At 40.6% G+C, this 22,493-nt stretch overlaps 2 protein-coding genes across 2 annotated transcripts; one reads left to right on the forward strand and one right to left on the reverse strand.

Annotated features, from left to right (window-relative positions):
• Positions 1-4,756: 4,756 nt before the first annotated feature.
• Positions 4,757-10,356, reverse strand: LOC139300978 (inactive phospholipid phosphatase 7). The gene is made up of 4 exons (XM_070924198.1): positions 10,224-10,356; positions 10,167-10,184; positions 9,828-10,130; positions 4,757-5,168 (listed from the first exon to the last, which is right to left on the reverse strand). The coding sequence occupies exons 1-4, from the start codon at positions 10,354-10,356 to the stop codon at positions 4,780-4,782; spliced, it is 843 nt and encodes a 280-aa protein (XP_070780299.1). The 3' UTR covers positions 4,757-4,779.
• A 2,870-nt stretch (positions 10,357-13,226) lies between these two features.
• Positions 13,227-19,971, forward strand: fam78ab (family with sequence similarity 78 member Ab). The gene is made up of 2 exons (XM_070924197.1): positions 13,227-13,552; positions 19,376-19,971. Exons 1-2 carry the CDS (start codon positions 13,227-13,229, stop codon positions 19,899-19,901), a joined length of 852 nt encoding a protein of 283 aa, XP_070780298.1. The 3' UTR covers positions 19,902-19,971.
• The last annotated feature ends 2,522 nt before the right edge of the window (positions 19,972-22,493 follow it).

The following is a 22,493-nucleotide window of genomic DNA, read 5'->3' on the forward strand; positions in this document are numbered from 1 at the left end:
AGCGTCATACGTCACCAAACGACGTTGGCAGGGAAACTCAACGAGCGCCTCTGCTGGTTGATTTCAGCACGTACAGAAACGCCCTATTCATTTTTGAGCAATGCTCATTTGTTTTTTTATGCATTTAATATATGCTCTCATGTTGAAATACATTCACTGTTCCTTTAACAATATATATATATATATGTATGATGTGCCTCTCATTCAGTCCTTCACACAAACACTCACACACCAATGGCAGTAATCTACCAAGCAGCAATTGGGGTTCAGTATCTGGCTCAGAGGCAAACCACCAAACTGCCAGACTGACCATGAAATGGTCTTCACTTGGTATCTATCAAACTCTGAAATACTATGGTCATTTGACTTTTCATGACATCTGCAAACATCTCAATTGATTTTTATTTCTGGCAGCAGCTATGAGGAAATGTGCATTAAACTGTCTTTACTAAATAGAGTTTGCTGTGATATGATAATACAAGATGTACAGTATGAAAGTAGAGGTACAACAGATTCTCTAAGGAAGAGGACAGATACACTAAAGCTGCAGGTCAATAGGTTATACAAGACAACCCCATGTCTGATGTCTGATCCATCAGTGATCTCCTAGTGCCAAAATAACAACACCACATTAAAAAAAAGTTTTCTTGAATGTACAGCAACACACACCCTGTAAATAAAATGATATGTGATGAATAGATTTTTAATTACATACATAGAAAAATGTAAGCCTTTCTCTTACTGATACTAAAGAGCTTAACGGTGAACCCAGCTATGTCAGTGAGTACGTTTACAATCACATTAGTATCCCAGTTTTGAGTCATATCCTGTCTTTGATCTTATTCCCGGTATGACTGGTTCTACTCACTAGTATGATTGATCTCATCCTAAGAGAAAAACAAATTAAAACATTTCCACCAAAGATTATTCAACATGTAAAATGTAAGATCTGCTCTGATCTGATCATGCAAACTGAATTTAAATTGTGTAGCTCTAACAACAAATATATAATATGGCATATATTCCTAGAGCATTAAAACAATGATTTTCCCTCCTTTGTTTTCCAAAACTTATTATTAACTTAAACTTATTATCCTGGAAAAGTAAAAACAATCTGTTTTTTCTTCTAGCTTTTCATTTATCTGCTTATTTGATGTGACTTACCTTGTCTCAACATATTATATAAAATAAAAGTCTCTGCATTTTTTAATTGATTTTATTTTAGTGTTTTTCACTGGTCACAGTCTGTTATATTGAATACAATTACTTTATCAAGTTTTTGCTTTGAACCCCTCTTCTGGCAGCAAGTAAACAGGTAATGGTCACCAAAAACAATACCTTTCCAGATCATTGTCAGTGCCCATTATAGTCAGACCTGTTCCTGGATATTCCTCTAGAGGGAGCATTTGTCTTACTAGATAATATTGGTGTTGCTCTAGCAAATATTTTGCAGTTTAAAAATGATGTATGTTTCTAGTGTGGCAATAAACACATAATTCTCTCCACCAATTGGGAGTTCATTTCATTTTTATTTATATTTTGCAGACTAGTGACAAATGTTTTTATTAGCCTGTGGTTCTTTGAAGTATTAGACAGTCGTTTTTAGTCGGGGGGTTTTTATCCTAATGAAGGAACATTTCTGAATATACATGATGAAGATGAGAAAATTCAAATGTCACTGACAATCCCCAGAATACCTGTGTGGGATTATAACACGCCCAGAGCCACATACCTGCAATTTAGACGGAAGGTCAGTGACCCCTGTAAAGTTGTAGTGTCTAATGTTTCCTCTATCTATTGTATGTATTAACTCAGAGCATGAAACAAACAGAGCATACAGACACAACAGTAGAAAGTGTGGTGTCTGCTGAGTCAGTGCATGTGAACCCTGCAGAAACAGGCCCACAGGCACTATCAGCGTTACTCACAGGGATATTTTGGGTACATGTTATGCAGGGTTGTAGAGGCCTTGATTTTGGCGCAAAATGTAACCAACCTGCACTGGGACAAGCTGTAATTTGGTGATGCTGCTCATGTTTCACTGGGAAGCAAATCATCCTATATGAACCTATAACTTAATACTTGGTTGTGACATGACAGCAAAGACTCTCAGAGGAAAGCTGTATTAATTCAACTTTTATTTTACCTTGAGAAACCCCATATACCCTGGTGAGTTAGGCTACTGCAGCTTAATAACTGTTGCTGTCTCTGTTTGTAAATCTCCCTCCATCTCATATTGATATTAATTGTGTTTATGTGGAAACTTTGTCCTTATGGTGGCATTGATAAACAAGCATCCTATGGGAACAAAGAATGTCCATAGCAAATTTCATGGAAATCTGTCCATTATTTCTCAACGCTGTATCACTCAAATTTTGTTGTATGGCTGAGGACATTAACCCTTCCTCCTCCACAAACTTTGAGCCTACAAAGGGTTCTTGTTAAGGACATGTGTCTGTCTGGTCTGCAGAGATATTTGGTCCAAATGCGTTTCAGATGTTTGACAACTTTTTCCTGATGTCTAACAATGCACACGTTGGACACTCTCTGCCTCAGAGTATTTTTAAGGCAGTTTCTGTTCCTGCTATCTGAATTGTTTCAGAGCGCACACACACACACACACACACACACACACACACACACGCCATCGCACTGTCGTTGTTTCCTGTCAGATTATTCTGTGGTAAGAGTTGTGTGACAGGAAGCTGGTGTCGAAGGCTGTGAGGACGCACAGCTTTAATGGCAGTCAGAAATATTGTTGCATCAATACACAAATGTTTGCTCTCTCTCACAGCCATGTAAACAATTTGGTCTAAAATGATATTAATGCAGTTAATAGGCAAAATAAGACTCTCTGTTGACAACAAAAAACACTCAAGCTTTACATCAAATGAACTCCTACTTTGCATACTGCACAGTGTAGTTGCACTGGAACTGAAGTAATGGTTTCACATCTCTTTTTTAGTTTAATTTTAGGATATAATGCTGCTTCATGTGAAGTATTCTTTTTTGTACAATAAGTAAGATCAAAATGATAGGATAATTGGAAGAAAGTGTTTTAGAAGTGAAAAGTGAAATATCAGATGGATACTGGGGTTCTAGCCTTTAACTTCGAGACCTTTTTTCTGCCATAAAGAGTATTACGACCACGTCAGAGCTGTCTCGTCACTTTCAACACACCAAACTTCTTTATTCTTTTGCTGAGTTGTGCACCATGTGATACCTTATAGTGCATGTGATGTTTGAAGCAATAAAAAAAAAACCCAATCTGTTGTGGAAAGCCAACTTATAAATAGGCTTATAGTTAAGCTTATAGGATTCATCAAATGTTTAATGGTGCTTTCCCCTCATTCTAGTTGGCACACAGATTCACCCAAATTTCAATTTAAAATATCTGCAAATCTTGTATTGTAGATGAACTGATGCACAGCAACACCACACACTTGCAACCACTATTCACTCTGAAAATGAAGATAAAAACAAACCATTTTGACTATTATTGGCATCTTTATGTTCACACATAACAATAATGAAACACAAAGGCATCCACATTTTACTGACAGCCCACCTCGCTTTATTAATTAGATGGAGAAACAAAGTAAAAACATAACATACAGATCCCTGTACAGAACAAAGCGAACTAATGTCCACAAAACTGTATTTACACTTCAAACAAATGCAGTGAAATATTTTTGCCATATTTTTTTCATTCAAAGGTCCTTAAAAAACACATTAAAAAAAGGTATAATTTGTTAAAAACTGATATTTCAAACAGATATTTTTACTTCATATGCCAACAATCACACACACGCTTCAGTTGTTTAGTGGGGCGTAGAATCAGCATCACTGACAAACCATAAGCATCTGTTAGGCTAATGTGCAGACTGAAGATAAATATCTGCTATAAAAAAATATTTAAACTTGTTAAAGCATAAATGGCACATTGAAGGAAATTATATTTAACCCTGTAAGAAAAACATTAAATTCTGTCCAAGTGTGGCATTTGTTTAACACAAGCAGCTAAACTCAGTGGCATCAAAAATAAGTTCATATTTGATAAACATACAGTAAAAGAGAATCCCATCAGATATACAAACATATTAGTCATGCCAATTAGAAACAATGTGGAATATCCAAATGTATATATTTCAGTGTTACATCCAATATTACAGCCTTAAACCAAACTCTATTCAGTGTTCAACATGGTTTACGTATGTCACTATCCCAAGATACAAGCACAAATGTTAAGAAACAAAAATTTGAGAAAAGAGGAGGTAACAGAGAAGGAGGAAGTAAAAGAAAGTAGGATGGTGAGGAGGAGGCACACAGACTCAGAAGAGAATTTGTTGAATAGAAAGAGGTTCAGTTATGGATGAATGGTGCCAGCGTTCATACTGTATGAAAATCAAAAACCTGAAAGAAATAAAAACATTGAATCCTACATGTACATTTTTTACCAAATCATTGTCAGTTTGCAGCTGTCTTAATTTTCTGTTTTTTATTAGCACTTCATTGAAATCAAGGAGCAGCAGAGGTGTGTATTAGCGGATTTGATTGAAGATACTAGGATCTATGAAGCATTATGGAGGTCTTGTAATGTCTTGTGCCCTGCCTGTGTTGGGCGTTACATGCAAGCCAGCATCTGATTCCAAATATGAATGCTTATCTGTTCACACCCTGCAATAAGAACATCGGACCCTTGCAAAAAAAGACCTAAGTAACATTGTGTTGTTAGTGTATCAAATAAGCCGTGTGTTAGCATAGCCTTATATCAAAAGCTCAGAAAAAGGGGCTCCAGCTGAGCGTGCTTATGGAAATAAGAGTCTGACAGGTGCTCGATGAGAGCCACACTGACTCCATCAAGCTAAAGTGGAGCATGCCTAGTGCAAAGCCACACACCATGTCAGTTAGGTGGTGTTTCCCCAGCAGCACCCGGGACATGCCCACCAGGAGGGCCCACAGCACCAAGAGGATGCGAAGCGGCACAGCCAGGACCAGGTGGGACAGCAGGAACTTGGAGACCATGGCGGCCCGGCTGGCATGAGCCGCAGGGAAGGAGTAGATGTCCATGGCGACGCAGTCCAGGAAGCCTGGCGTCATCTCCCAGGGTCCTCTGCGCTTCACCAGTCTCTGGATTCCAGCCACAGTCATGACGTCAAGAATGAGGGCTGTCACGAAAAAAGGAAATTCGATTATAAAGGCAAAAAAAGTGTGTTGACATGCTACAAGCTGGACAATACCAATGGTGAAAGAGGTGAAAGTATCCAGAATTATTATTTTCTCTTTCTAAACCCTTTGGTCATTTTATTTTAGAACACCTTGTGTTATAACTAAAACATTCCCAATTAAAACAATCTGATAAAATGCAGCATATAAACTTTCAGAATCTCCATAACCCAGTAACTGTACCACTCTGAACTTTGAACTTGAAGAACTAATCAGAATATCCTTCTTCATTGGTGTGCTTTTTAGCCAGTGGCAAAGCTCTGGGGATGGTAATGTCAGTCTGTTGGATCCAGTCTAAAATATCTCAACAACTATTGGATGGATTGCCACAATCTTTTGTACAGACATTCGTGGCCCCCAGAGGATGAATCCTACTGACACTGGTGATCTCCTGACTTTCCCTGTAGCAACACCATGAGGTTCACAGTTGTGGTTTTGAGTGAAATGTCTCAACAACTAATGGATGATTTGTCATGACAAAACTTTGTGATCACCAACATCAGATCAAAATCTTAATATGTCCAAGGCTTTTGATTTTGACCAAATACCTGTAAATTAATTCCCATCACTTTGTGTTTGGTGCTAATTAGCTAATGTTAGCATGCTAACATACTAAATTAAGATGGTGAACATGGGTAACATTATATCTTCTAAACATCAGCATGTCAGCATTGTCATTGTGAGCATGTTGACATTAGCATTTAGCTCAAAGCACAGCTGGGCCGAAATACAGCCTCACCGAGCCGCTAGCATGGCTGTAGACTCTTGTTACATCTGTTAACAATACTGACCAGAACAACAGTGATAAGAGTAATATACAGATAATTAACATCTAAGAGCAACAAACCTCAGCGGGGCAGTGTGGTTTTATCTGGACGTTTTATATAATACAGGAAACAACTACAGCACATGTAAACAGATATCTTGGTGACCAAGAATAACCAATAAGGCATACAATACCAAGTAGCATTTGCTTTGAGTCCACATACCAGACATTTGCAGATGCCTTTTATAGCTTCATAGCACTCCCCAAAATATCTCTACCATTGCCATCTTTAACTGTTCAAGTCTGCCATCTTCACACACTCTCAACCAGCCCTGCGCTAAATAACTGTCAGTTGTCTGACATATTGGTTATACTGCCCTACTTCTCATTCCAGTCGCCCACTCGCTGTCCTAGTGGGGCCATTATTTTAAACTTCTATTCCAGCTCCTTAAAGGCAGGCTAGTGAGGTGGTGTCATATTGATGTTGACGGGGGGGGGGGAAATGAACCGCAAAAGGAAGACTTGACGGAACAAAAGACAAGCTCGTAAAAAAGTAAAAACCGGAGTGATGTGAGTGAGGACAGTTGTGGTCTTTGCTGCAGGGCCCCATGGTGCCCTCTGATAGTCCACATCTCAAAAGTACTGAGAAAAGGCAGAAGGTGAGCCAAGCAATGAGACATCATATTATCAGCTGTAAGGACAAGCCCGTTTGTGGTGCCCTTGAAATATGGGGATAATTATGCTAAATTCTGGTTTTAGTTGTTGCTGTTTTTTTCCTGCAAAATCCCAGCTGTGTTCTCTTAAAAACCCGTGCTGGCAGATTGTAGAGAGTGTACAGTTTTTCCGTGTTCTTGGCTATGAAACATTGTCAAGACAGAAAGCAAAACTGCAGTCAGTCAGTGTAATAACATGTTTGAAGTCAGCACACTCATTGATCATTGATCACACAAAAACTGTTAGTTTGGAGCAGCCAAACTCTCCATCAGTGAGTCACATCCTTACTGTTCAAGGGGAAACTGCTGCTATATTGAGAATTGAAACTCACACATGTGCAACAGGTGGGGGCAGATACTTGGTCAGGCTGTCTACTTGCATTGAGAGGAAATCCCACAATGCCATTTGTTTCTCACACTACGAAGCTAAGATGAAGGAGTACTGGAACAATGATTTATACTTTGCTTCCCCTGAGTTTCTTCTTTCCAATTTCAGCAAGGGTGAGTCTGTCACTGACAGGTATGGCCAGAGAATCATTTGCAAATATGCCATTACAACACTGCCCAGCCCATCTCAGACCCTTTACTAAGGCTACTTTTACTGATCTTCTAATTGACTTTGTGTTCAGCTCTATGTAGATGATTACAAATATTTGAAAATGCCCGTCAGGACCAGTGATTTCCCATCTTTTAATCCCAAAGTATCCTTCCCTGTCCAAAATTGAGATACTGCACACCTGTCTATTTTCTATTTTCTATGGCAATACAAAGGTGGTGCCTTGAACATGAAACAACAGTCTATTCAAACCTGCAATCACTGACTTTTTGGCCACTTTGGGGCAGTGGAATCAAGCTGTAAACACATTCACATATCATCACCTTTTAAGTTGATATGGCGAACTCCCAACTGCAGAGCTGGGTGATAATTCTCTGAGGTTTTGTCACTACGAGCGACTCCTTTCACATAGTAGTAGTCATTTGATCCATCGCTAATATTATAGCTTCTTTAATGATTGTTGTATTGCTGAATTCTTTTACTAACAAATATGCCCCTAAATATTTAAATAAAAATAAATACTGACCTATCTTTTCCATCAAGCACAATGAAAGCCTAAAAGACAACAGCTGTGTGAGCATGGCCTAATCATGTCTGTCCGCTACGGTCACCATCCATGCAGGCCTCAATTACAGTACAGGGAGCTGAGAATACACCAGACTCTGCCTCATTTATCTCTGTACCAATGGTAACAGTGGTGATACTGATATTGTTGCAATCACATCTGCATACATGTTTTTATACTGGACACATTATACAAAGACGTGACTTTGAAACTACAGACACTACACTACTTTTTCAGTTGTTTTAATGCTTGAAATAGTTGTTGTATTTCACTCTCAAACTAAAAGATACTGAAATTGAATGTAAAGCATTCAGTGTAAGTAAACTGTTCTGTAAGTTTCTCCTTCATGCATAGGTTGGTTAATAAGTGCAAACAGGGCCACCATTTTGATGGCTGATTTGATGCCATCTACCAGTTGACTATATCTTTCCTCTTTGTATGAATTGTGCATGACATGAGGTAAACATGGATTCTTTGAGAAACTGAGTCACTGGGCCAATTGAGTAACTAAGTTACATAAAGAAAGAGAACCACAAAACACGAAAGCAGAACTACACTGCAGTTGATAAGGATGGGAACATCCTCTGCACAGTCAAGGTCTGCTTTTAGAGTCTCCAACATGCCCACTAGTCTTTTAGACTGCCACAGTCATTGTGTGACTAAAACTGTGTTTTCAAAACACTATATGGGAAATATTTCTGCACTGCACTGTTTATACGCTCATGACAGCCCTGAATTAAACCAATCCTGACAGGCCAGTCTTGGCTGATTACTTTGCTGTTAGGTGAAAACAAAACAGAATTTCAGTCAGCATTAAATATTAATTCCCCACCCACTGTTCAGTATGTTCGTAGATTTTCTCCTGACAGACCTCAATAGACTGGAAATCATCCTGGACCCGACAAATAATTAACACGCACTTGGGGCCGAACAATGTCCCAAACACAATACAACAGTGTCCCAAATCCAGAGATTTACTGGCTTCCAATCAGGGCTCAATGTAGCTACAGCCAGGAGATTTGTACTGCTTTTTGCTCGATAATCTGTTTGGGTCGAGACTGTGTTGCATGTTACATGCGCGCACACACAAACACACACACACACACACACACACACACACACACACACACACACACACACACAGGTCCCCCATTCATTCTGAAAAATCTGATTTCATGTAGACTGCTCTTTGTTGCATAAATGTGCTGCTTTATATTGTTTTCCCACAAGAATAAAATGAAGGCTAATAACAATTAATGTCTGGATATATTTGGGGGTTCTTGTTACACAATATAAATGTTTGAGAATACATTTGCTACTGAATGAGCATTGATCAAAGGCATCGTGTTGTAAAGCTAAAAGCAGAATTTGCTGCTTTTCTTCTCTGTTGCTGAGGGACAATATTCATAATGCATCAATCTTAACAATGATTAACAAGGGCCATTTTGTATCATTAAGTGTGTGAGTTTGAAAATCTGGTACCACTTTCTAATAAGTCATATCTTATTAAGTATTTATAGGTTTTAGCTAATGGCTTTATAATGGTTAATAAATCATTTATTGTGCTTTATAGAGCAGTAAAGTCAGTCATCAGTACTATTTTTGTAATGTAAAGATCCCTCTCTCATCCCATGCTCTATAAAGTATTAATACAAGACATGCTAATCATCTAAATTACAACTTGTACACCCTTTATAAAATATGCCTCGTCAGGAAGTGTTACCCAGAATTTAAACCCTTGTGTTTTAACTAGAAATGTGACTGTATGGCTAAAGCGGTTTTTGTTATTACAGTGGAGAACACACTGAGGCACAGCTGACTGATTTCACAGGTGGGACGAAAACAGAGTCCAAGTTTTGAAATAATACATCATGTGAATGTGAATCAGTTTCACACAGAAAAGTAAAGAGCAGATTGTGAATGCGTGTCATTCTGGTGCATTCTGGGTACTGAACTGCTGTTGGATTTTGGAGAGGTTGGTGAGTGTGGTGAGGCATTTACCAAGCAGCAGGTTGACCAGGACCTCTTGTCCAGCCAGAGTGTTACTCCTTGTGAGGCACACAATGGTACCGATGATCCACGTGATGCCGTGCCCTGTGAGCGCTAACAGGGCGACCATGGAGCGGCAGCCTCCCCAGGAGGACGACGTGTAGGCGCACACCCCCATGCGCTTGGACAGACAGATGTCAATGGCGAGGAGGGAGTTCATCGCTATTCCCTTGAATGAGGGGTTGAGCTGCATGCAGTCTTCCTCTGGCATTTTGCTGGGCTCTCTCCGGTCCTTGCTGCCATTGTCGGCAGGTTCTTCACTCGGCTGGCTTGTCTGGTGCTTGATTTGACCCGGTCGCTTTGTGCTGCCTCTGCTCTCAGAGGGGCCGCCGCCACCACCACCACCACCACCGCCGCCGCCGCCGCCACTCCCGCTGCTGCTGCTGCCGCGGAGGGGCTGGTTCAGCGACATGAACTCAGGTCTGCCCAGGACGCTGTTTCTCTCCCGCGCCCTGGATCTCACATTGTAACTCGAGGGCATGTTTTGATAGGGCCAAGTCCTCCTCTGTGGGTGCAACGACCGATTGTCAGTCTCCGGAAGATAATTGAAGTTGTGCGACTTCACCACGACAGTGAAATGTCCCAGGATAAACCCCCCTACACCGGTCCTCCCCCTCCTGTGGCCTTATTAGATATATTTAGACCCACTGGAATGCGCGATGGCCATGCTGTTTATACCGCGACCCATGCACGCTGGGAGGGTGTATTGAATGGCATTTGCCTCGGCCAATCCAGTGAAACCCGATCTACAGCATGGAGATAAAATAACAACATGAGCGTCTTGTTACGCCGCAGCATGGCACAACAACACGGCCGACAGGTGCTTTACTGCGTGTGCTGCTGCGAAAAACAGGCTCAGTGTAGACATTGTGCTAGATATACGCAAGACATCGTCTTACCAGGCGAAGGAAGAACATGAACCCCACAGCATCACTCTAAATCTCCCCTGCAGCCCCCATAACACCTCTGATGTCCTGGCAGCGAGGAGAGGGGATTCTAGCTTAAAGCGATGCGGGCAAAGCGTGAAACAGTTAACAGTCAGCCGATATCATCAACAAAGGGTGAAGACGAAGCAGCCCTGCCAGTGCAGCATTTGGTACTTCCGGATTTGACGTAGTTTACGCACTATCCCGATTCAGCATCTGCAGAGCGCTCTGCTGTGGAGCGGAGTTCTCCAAGGTGCTTAAACAGACAGCGGCAGGAAGGAGGAGGAGGGGGGGGGAGGAGGAGGAGGAGGAGCACCCTGCCGTGCTGCCAGCGTTACTGAGACACATGGAGGATTTTAAAAGTGCTACTGAACAAATAAACAAATAAATAAATAAAAAAAAGTGTTTTGGTTGTTTTGTGGAGAATAGGCTCCAACAAATGACAGCACTAAAAAGAAATGGAACAAACAACACCACAGGACCAAATATGATTGTCAAACCATATTGATTACCTATCATCACTGACTACAGCAATCCGGCCTGCATTGAACGCTCTCTATCTATCTCAAATCAAATAAACTGTATTGGCATGGATGTTGGCGTTACGTTGTATTAACAAGACTAAATTACAGTTGAATATTACATTTTATTAAGAGTAAACAAAACAAAATAAATCATAATCACACGTATCTCCAACTTAAAATCTGTAAGAAATATGATTTAGTCAGTATAACTACTGCTACACTACTATTACCAGTCTATAATAATTCTAATAATTTATTATTATTATTTGAACGCACATCGAAGGAACATTTCACTGAGACTCAGCCTAGAAGGTGATGGTGATCTGTCTGTAGGCTGAAACCCACCAAATAAAAAATACAAAATATAAAAAAGGCAACCTCTTTCTTGTTACTTATGAATCAAGTGGGTACATTTAGCTGTCTAATATTCATTGTATATCCTAATTAATGTGCTCTGAGACAATGTACTGATCATTTCCAACAGAAATCGCCGTGCCTACATTTCCCAGCATGCTCAGAGCGGAAGTGTCGTCTGAAAGAGACTTATAAAGCTGCTTCCCAGGCAGCTGAGGGAGACCAATGCGCAGCGGGGTGAACCTGCCGAGGCAGCGATGGGACGAGCACCGAGAACTGACAGCTTGTGCAGGAATTTAAGCTGAACCGCATCCCATCGCAGGAAGCACCGCAACTGTCGGCGCGGTCGAACTATGTGACAGCTGGCACTTCTCCCTCCAGAGGCGATATATATATATATATATATATATATTTTTTTATTTTTTTTTATTTTTTTTTAAATCTAAGAATGGATCCGGTGAAATGGGTGCTAAAGTTGACCCGGCGGTGTCCTTTGGATGTGGCGGTGCTCAGTCTCAAACTCGGCTAGATTTCAGTGCTTGTGGCAATGCTCCCTCTCTCTCTCTGTGGGACGGGGACATTATCTGCAGCTGTAGGGGAGAAATAACGGGAGCGGGCGTGGAGGAGATAACGGAATTATACCTCTCTGACCGAGGACCTGTGTGAGAAGCTGTCCGCTCTGAATTTCCCCAGGATTTGACCCTGCTGGGGACACTGGACACTTCCCAGCGAATTGTTTTATAGGTAGACTTCTCTTTGCATGTTGTTTTTTGTCGGCTAAAAATAGACCACAATCCATGCTATTGCAGCGCACGAGCACTTAATCCGCACATGTGTAAACACGCTCAGTATAAGATCTTAAATGACACTTTTTATTGTGAGGAATTGAGGCTATTGCGGATTAAATGGCCAGTCGGCTGCTTCCCATAATGTGAGCGGCACCTCTGAGCTGCCATTTGGCGTTCATGACTGTCCGCGTGCACGGTCCAGCACAACTTTTTTTATTATGATTCTTGTCACCAGCTGGACATAGAGCTTTAGTCATCGGGTAGTCCGGGGATTAGCTGTTAATGAAAGAATCCCACAGAAGAGAATATGTGGCCAAGATGTAACATTAGTAGTTTTTTATCAATTATTAAGCTCATAATTAACCTGAACCTTTTTACGCGCACCTTTCCAATGGATGCATGTTGCCAAAAGGTCAAGTCTTTTTGCGATGAAGCGCATTAAGGAGGCAATGACTTGTAACTTGACAGCATGATAACATCAGTGCACGGGTAAGAAAAGTTATTGTACCTGCGCTTGTTTGGTGAAGCTGCGTTTTACGCACCGGAAAGCATGCGCTCTACAAATATGAAGATTTTCTAGGCATGTCTTCATCTTCGTCTTCATCTTCTTCTTCATCTTCTTTTCTGAAAGTAGTTTTGGATCAAAGATGCATGGCTTTTTTATGAGACCGTCTGCTATAAATAAACACTTTTTAATCTGGTAAGCTATTTTTCTTTTTTGGGGGAGAACATGATGTGGATCCAACTGAGGTGATTTCCATGCGTCTTTCTTCTTCTCCAGACCTCTGGACGTGGTTGTGGATTGCGTTGCTATTTAATGCAATGGGCTGCATCCAGAGTATCAGGTGTAAGCCCAAGAGTTTCCGAGACAGTATCATCGTCCTGGAGGTGAACAGTTCCATCGACCCCAACCCCACCAGCATCGACGAGTCATCCAGCGTGGTCCTGCGCTACCGGACACCGCACTTCCGAGCTTGTGCCCGGGTCTTGGTGCCGCCAGTGGCAGGTAAAGAGACATGGACCATCGGTTGGATTCAAGCTTGTAACCACATGGAGTTCTACAATACATATGGAAACAAAGGGATGTGAGTATCTTGAGCTCTTCCTTTACTGTGTTGTCAGGCTTTGGAGATCATCATTGTTGGATGATGAGCATTTGTTGAGCACATTTGGTTGAGACTGAAGTACCAAGGGATTAATGCAGAAACATGCATATTGAAATTGGCAACAAGTAGTACTGTGAGCATGGGTTACAGAAACGCACCAACTATTCTGATTATTTTGTTATATTTGTGGACAGACAAGAAAAACAAACTAACTTAGGTTTTGGATAAAAAAATTCTTGTGAGTGTGACAGGAGTTTCTTTCTGGATCCACTGAGGCGATCTTTATTTACGTATCACACCTGTATTAAAAAACAACAACTTTAACATTAGTGCTGCGACTAACTAATTATTTTCAGTATGGACTAATCTGCTAATTGTTTTTTGTGATTAATTGATTAATTATTTGGTCAATGAAACATGAAAAAATGCCAGTCACAGCTTCACAGAGCCCAAGGTGACGTCCTCAAATGTCTTGTTTTGTCTGACCAAAAGTCCAAAAACCAAAGGTATTCAGTTTACTCTCATATATGACAAAGAGCAGCAGCAAATCCAGCCATTTGAAAAGCTGGAACAGAGAAGAAATCATATTTTTTGCTATTAATCGATGAGCAAACTTGTCGATTAATTTTCTGTTGATCAACGAATCAATTAATGGATATGTTGTATTTTGGAACACGTGAACACTTTTACACGTTTTGTTTGTACCATTTCACTTTGATGACAACATGAGATCACTTGAGAAGTGCTTTCACCCAAAATGGAGAACTACATGGAGAATTTCCAAGTTTGACAATTTAAGGCCAACTAATCCTACAATGAACCAAGAAGAGGAAATATTTTAACCAGACTGGACTTCAGGAAAAGAAACCCAAATACATTAGGTGCTTTGGCATTAGGCACCAAACTCTTAAAATGGACAGAGGGGACAGTCGGTGCCAACCACCAACAGAGAACCTTTATTTCTGTCTAATTTCATGAGTTGTGAGAGTCTTGTTGTTCCTGTTTTTGTATAACACGTGACGCTAAAATAATTATTCAGTGGAAATATTCTTGAGTAGTGAAAGTTGTCTATCGTAACATCTGGGTTGCCAAGTTTAACGCCAGCATCAGTCTCTGCAATGCAATCAAAATATTACATATTAACATCTGTATTCAGGAAGATGAGCAAATGTTCATAGAAAAGTAAAATAAATTGACTTGTCTGTAAGTGCACTTCAATATTAAATAAGTAGCTTGGCTATCTACAATATGTGGGCTTGTAGCTGCATGCCTGCAGGCTGCAAAGTACTTCAATACCTGACAGATATGAGAGAAGGGCACTGTGATGGAAAATAATTGCTACGACCTTTCAGATCCCTCCACTTGTCTATACACAGTTATTTTGCACCAGCAGTTATAAACAAGACAAACATGAGCAAATCCAGCTTTAAGAAAATATGCTCATGACACAGACTGATTAATAACAGGTCTCTCTCTGAAGTAGCGTCCATTCTTTATCCTGTAGTGGGCAACCACAAGCTGACATGTACCCAGAATATGCTTTATCTGTAGACATTGCAGCTGAGGATGTTTGAGTGCTGCACGTCTAAGATTAGAGGCACAGTCCCCTCCCCAACACCCCCACCCCAGTATGGCCCTGCATATGTGAGAGAGACAGTGAGAAAGTGAGAGAGCCACCAGTTACTGTCTAAAAGTCCAGTATGATCGATGCCTTTTGTAAACTGCATTTGTGTTTTCAGTAAATGCCTCTTTCATCCAAGCTACACTATTGTGTTGTGAATATTAACTCTTTTTTCTAGCTGAGGTTTAATTGTCATGCTTGTTTGTAAAACAAAAAGCAGAATAGCACCCCATTTTGAAGCCCAAAACACAAACTTGGAGACAGTTACTAACTCCCAATGTACTGTACTTGACTCGGCTCACAATAGAGGTATGAACAGATGAGCAATATTATGCCATTTTTCTCTAATATTTCGAGTTCATTAAAATATTTCATTAAAGATTAACTACCAGAAAAACTCTAAACTTCAAACTCAAAAAATCTAAAATAACAAACGCTTGCACAAAAGTGGTTCATATTAGGATAAATGTCACTTGGTAGCGTTTGTCAGCTATTAAAGAGCTACGTTAATCAGCACTTTCACATGATATGTGCTTCAAGTTCAATTATCTGTGCCCAAGCTATATCTATATATATATCTATATATATCTTTATCTATATATACATCTATATATATATATATATATATATATATATATATATATATACACAAACACACACACACACATATATATACACACACACACACACACACATATATATATACATACATACATACATATATGTATATATATATATACATGTGTGTGTAAGGCAAATCCCCTCTTTGTGCAGTGTTTACATGGGTTTTCTCTCCCTGTATCTCATGTAAAAATTAAATTATATGTCATCATATTCCAATATTAAAGTCATTAAACTTCACGAGCACAGCAAGGCCACCTATTCTTGATGATTTTTTAAGTCACTCTTAGGATGCAGGAGATGAATCTGCTCTCACTGCTGAGATTCTCATACTAAGTAGTTCCTTTGATGGCAATAAAGCTTCAGCGTGCTGTAATTGGACAGAACAGCTGAGGGTGGTAATGAGGATGATTTCTCTGTTGGCTCTGGATGATGTGCTCTGGATTCTGGACACATTCATCGTCTCTCCTCCGGTTTGTTGTCCCTGTCTTTTAGAATGGCTTTACTGGAGGTACACCTTTGTAGTTTTGTGCACGCACTCATACGAGCATGCTGATACACATACCAATGTGTGTACATGAGGCCTTTTGTGTTGCCCTAAAACTTTTAAAGGTGCCAAAACACAGCCTGAAACTAAACTGAAACTAAAAAAGAAATGAATATTTATCTTTTGTAAAAGTTTGATACCATTTGTTAACAGCATTTATGGCTATACTGTTTCTTAAAATGAAAGTTAACCCTAGTCAGGAACATTAATATTGCACACAAAACTTCCTTGGTAGAGCAGTGTGGACGTGCACACAGACACACACACACACACACACGCACACACACAGGTGGTGAGGCTTAAGCATGCTGTAATTGGTTAATTAATTGAATTGGCACCATATTTCTTCACTTCCACTCCTACAAAGTTGATCCAATCCTCACCATCTGTGAAAGAAAGCATCTCTTGGACGCCCTTATTGTGTCTCATCAACAGAATTTTGACACTCCAAACCATTGGCCTGCAACATCCAAATGAATGTGGCAGCAAAGTTGCAGAAACAGGAAATGAGCCGTTTCCGCGTTCTCAGTTGATGCATGAATTTTCAATGAAGCTGTCTGAAATCGACTTCCAGTTCAAAAACACATTTCTTTGCTTCTTCTGCAAAGTTGATGCAATCTTCACAATATATTGTGGGAAAGCAGATATCTTTTTTGGGTACTCTATAACACGCAGTGGTGATCTGGTGAATTTGGCTTAAGATGATATTGTCTTTGCTAAAGAGCTTTCAGTTTTGATGGGTAGAGCACAGGGCTTGTAATCACTGGAGGTTTAAAGTCATAGTTGAACAGGAAACTGCAACTATGTACTACTGCAGTGGCTACAATATTTTTTTCATACAATCAAACTGTCAAGGTTTAGTTTGGTTTGGTTAAGTTTGCATTTGTACCACCAGTGGCAGAAGCTAGATGTTTTAGCTATCTTTCAACTTTCCATTACTTTAGCTAACTATTTCAACTGTTTGTCCGTTACTTTAAGCTATTTATTTTATCCATTATCCTTCCACTTTTGGCTATTTCAACAGTTTGATTACTTTTAGCAATCTACTTTCACTGTATCCATTAGCTCTATTTTAACATCGTATCCAGTACTTTTAGCTAACTATTTCAACCACTTAAATGACATTATTACATACATATATAATCATTTTAGCTAACTGTTTGAACAGTTTATATTCCTTTTAATGTTGGCTGTCCATTTCAACCATTTATCCATTGCTTTTAGCTAACTGTTTAGACTGATCGGCTCACTCGACAAGTCGTTCCTACACACTCTCACATCCAATGGTGTTAAGGTGTTCAATCAATATGTTGATATACTTTTTTTGTCAAATCATAATTTTTTTCAATTAGTTGAGCTAAGTACCCCCTGGCAACTGCAGAAGTACCCCTGGTTGGGAATCACTCTGCCAGAGTGCATGCAACATTTACAATAACTGACATGCTCAGAAGTTGAGTAGTAGTTGTTTTTTTTGAGTGAATCATTTTAACATCCCTGCGGTTCTGTCACTCACAACACTTATTGCAGACCATTTGGCAGTGACAACACAGGCAGTGAAGACACAAACAGGAAGTGAGCCATATCTCTGCAATGCTTTCCCCACTCATGATCAAAGTTCCTCAGCGGGTAGATGACTTCACATTGTACCTATGTGCAATCTACTCTGCTTGATGTGCTTTTGCCTGTCCCCCACACCATTGCCGCTTGCAGCTAGTATGTTCCTGCTTTTGATGAACATTATAAAATACTTTTTTTTTTTTATCTGGACAGTTGCACAGCCATTCATGTACAGGACCAGGTCTCAGTGTGCCTTTAAGACAAACCAGCATTCAGGCAGTTTACTGTATTACTTACGATGGAAGTAGCACCCGACGAAGGAAAATGCTATGAACATTACATGTTGTGATAAAGTTCAGCTGCACGTGTGCTTGTGAGGACTTATTGTCTGTATGATTAAAAGGCTTGAGATTTATATCAAGCCATGTGTTCATAAATAATAAATAGAACTTTTCCACATGGAATCAGATACAGATATTCACTGTTGAAATATTTTGAGCACTGGAGTTGTCTGAGTTCATGACAAAATGGGAAATTGCTGCAAATTGTTTTGGAGGCATCCGTTGAGAGGATTAAGTGATTTTTCAGAACAGAAATGTACATATGCACACACGAGCACGCGTGTACACTCTCTCTCACACTCTCACACACACACACACACACACACTCACACACACACACACACACACACACACACAAGGGCCAGCTATTATCATGCCCGACATGCTAATCTCACCCCCTGGGTGAATACATAAGTCACAATGTGAGGCCAGGCCAAGCAGGCAGTAAGTCATGTGGCTGGTGATCACACTGTTATCTCCTCTGTCCCGCTGATCCTCTTCTTCAGGGAATGAAAGGTAATCTTTTTCCTGCTGTGGGCAGAAAATCGGTAGATGGACACACCAGAGGTACCAGGTCACTTAAGTTGTGTGTGTGTCACAATATTTATTTTTATATTGTATTTTATCCCCTGCAGTTTGAAAATTGGCGGAAAGATCCAACTGTGAGGCTTTGAGTCACCTCCTTGCTTCTGTCATGTGCTTTTAGATATACAGTTATATCAGAAGGGAGACTTGTCACGCTATTGAGATGCAAATTCTCGGCTATTTATACAGGAAGGATTAGGCCGGAGAGCTTTTGAATCTTTTGGTTTGGTTAAGTGTGCCAGAGATGAATTTTAAGGATAATTCTGGTTTATTACAAGCTGGGTCTTATTTTTGTAATGATTTCTATCTGTAACAGAAACGATGACCTCACTATAAAGAAGTCAGATGGGTCAAGAAACAAAACAAAGGCGAATTACATTATCATAACTGATAGAAATGATGACCAAAACTGTGACCAAAAGACCAAAGTTGTAATAAACTGCAGTTATCCTTTAATCTCAACAGCCACTTAAAGTCTATGAGCTCCATTTCTGGGTAAATCCTCATCTGTGACTCCTTTCTACTTTCAGGTCAAGTTGGGAGCTCCCCGACCTGCGGGATGGCAAGATCCAGGCCATCAGCGACTCGGATGGGGTCAACTACCCGTGGTACGGCAACACCACGGAAACCTGCACCGTCGTGGGCCCCACCAAGAAGGACAGCAAGTTCACCGTTAGTATGAATGACAATTTCTACCCCAGTGTGACCTGGGGCGTGCCCGTCAGCGACAGCAACGTGCCTCAGCTTAGCAGCATCCACCGCGACCAGAGCTTTACAACCTGGCTGGTGGCCATCAACCAGGCCACCTCAGAGACACTCGTCCTGCAAACAATCCACTGGAGGATGCGGCTTCACATCCGTGTGGACCCAGAGAAGCCTCTGGGTCACAGGGCTGTTCTGAACGAGCCCGTGGCTCAGGAACAGCCCCAGATCCTGGGCAAGAACGAGCCCATCCCCACTAACGCCATGGTCAAGCCCAACGCCAACGACGCCCAAGTGCTGATGTGGCGGCCAAAGAATGGTGACCCCGTGGTGGTCATCCCACCCAAATACTGACCCAATTCACTGACCAGACTGGCCTTGGATACCTTAACAGTATCATCTCTTATTTGTTCTCTTTCTTTTGTTCCTGCTCGTCACCAGCTCTCACTGCTTTAACCCTTCCCCTCTTTTTTGCCTCTATATTATTCTCTCTTATGTTTTAAAAAGACTGACAGAGAGAAAAACAGGCAGAGACGAATGAAACCAGCTCTGAGAAAAAGACCAACTGTTGCTTTGAGGTGGGGGCTTGAACACACCTTTAAAACTCGAGCAAACAAACGGCAACCGTTCTACCTTCAAACTGGGTCGGGTCGCACTGTGCTAAATGAAATCATTGCAAAAATAACAAACTAGAGAATTTCTTTGTTTTTTGTATTTTAATTTTATATTTTGGCTGTTTGGGCCAAGTGATATGATATGGGGTTTTTGTGAGTGTGGGTGGACTTAAGTATTTACATGACCATGTCTGCGCACATGCTACATACATGGACATGCACAAACCTTGTGTATGAATACCAGTTGTGTTTCTATTTATGGGCTGGGAGAGAGTGCATTTAACTTTGTTTGTTATTGTTGTTGTTGCTGTCGTGTGCTTCACATGACAAATTGCATTGGGTGACATACTAGATTTTAGTACTTTTTTAAAAAAACATGCAAGACATTCAATCCATGCTGCCTTAAGTTTACATCGCTTTCCACTGCAAACTTTTTCGCCTTAAACAAAGTGCAATGCAGTATTTTGCTCATTTGTCCCGTCTCTTCCAGACTGTTGGTGCTGGCATGTGTGGGTTTAGGACAGGAACGACACCACAGAAGTAGACCTGCGTCTGGAGTTTTTTATGTTTAGTTGCGTTCACCTGACAAATGTATTGTCTCATGAGTACAACCAGCATTATGCGTAGACACTGTTACACAACCAAGCTAACTAGCTGTGTTTCAAGTGCATTATGCAACAAAAGAGATGCTCTGTACTGATGGACACGCAGAGAACAGCAGCGAAGCCAATCCTCGTCAATAGCACTCAACACAATAACGTGCAATAACAACTTGAGCAAAAAGTACACTTTATTCTGCAGTCGTAGCATTCAACGTCCAAAAACAGGTTTTCCTCTCTCTATCACTCCATCTCAGGGCCCCCTTTTCACTTCCTTCCCTTCTCTTTTTTCATCCATCCTGTTTCGCCTACTCTTTCTTGCCACCGTGAGTAACTAAGTGTTTGCATTGCTCACATTGAGCAATCAATACTTTAATAAGCAGCCGCAGACAGGGTAAATAACTCTAAATAACTTGGAGAATAAAAACAGCAGGATATCTGCTGTGCTGTTTGTCATCTTTTCTCCACTCGTCTGACAATCTTATACACGTTGTATTTATTATTGCTGCCTTCCTTTAAATCAATAGCATCCCTTTTCCTTCTATTACATTTAAATCAAAACATGTCTGTCTCTCATGTTAACAGTGGTTTTGTTCCTCGTCCTCAATCATCTGTAGTCTTCATCTACACCAGCGTTCTGCCTCTCACTCCTCCCTTCCTCCTCCCCAGCCTCCCCCTCTTCGTTGTCTCGTTCTTGTATCTGTTGTTGAGGCTGAAAAGCAGAGCAGGAGGCATGCAAGTTTGATCCTGACTGCTTGGTTGGCATATAGATGACCCACTTCTCTACTTTGCCAGTTGTAGCTCTCGCTGCAGAAATGTGGGGCTTGTCTCCCTTTATTTCACCGGCAGCAAATGTAAGACGCAAGCACACGCATAAACAAGCAGCTCTGGTCAGCTAAAAACCAACATTAAATGCGATGATGCCCGTTTCACTGTTCTCTATGAAAGGCTTCAGCTACAAAAAACTCTTTTAAAAGCAGAGCGAAAGGCTGAATTTGGCATTAGAGCATTTTTCTCTCCTTATTATGGGAAGCCAAAATATGGATAAAAAGTAATTTATGCACACATATCTGTTAGCTCTGTAAGAGTTTGTTCTGTTAATGGCCAGTTTTTCACTTTAAGATGTTACAAACATCTTGCAAGTTCACTATGCCCACCGAGGCCCCGTGTTTTGCTTCCAACCACAGAAATCATTTGCATGCAGGTCTGATCCGCTCATGTATTTCACAAAGATCAGTCAGCTGCTGCTGTTTCAGTGTGTTAGTATCTCCTTACTATCGACGTACAAAGTATTCGTCCTTCCAACTAGGTTAAGGCTGTTTTTCAGGATATTCTGCCCAATCCACAATTACAAAACTGAATTATTTTGTGATTTTATTCAGTAGTACTTTGATCTGCCTGATATTTCTACCAAGACTGTCAAGGAAAAGCTTAACATTTTGGGAAATACACTTATTCGCTTTCTTGTCGAGAATTAGATAAGAAGATACCACTCCCATGTCTGTATGCTAAATATGATGTTATAGGCAGCAGTTAGATTAGCTTAGGGGGTGAAACAGCTAGCCTGGCTCTGTCCAAAGGTAAAGAAATACACCTACCAGCACCAAAATAAATCACTATTTAACACATTATATCTCATTTTGTTTATTTCATACAAAAGCCAAAGTGTAACAATGATAAGTTGTGGCTTTACAGGGGGTGTTTCCTGTTTTTATGCTAAGCTAAGATGACCT

Source organism: Enoplosus armatus, chromosome 18, assembly GCF_043641665.1.
Source record: "Enoplosus armatus isolate fEnoArm2 chromosome 18, fEnoArm2.hap1, whole genome shotgun sequence".
NCBI classification, from domain to species: domain Eukaryota; kingdom Metazoa; phylum Chordata; class Actinopteri; order Centrarchiformes; family Enoplosidae; genus Enoplosus; species Enoplosus armatus.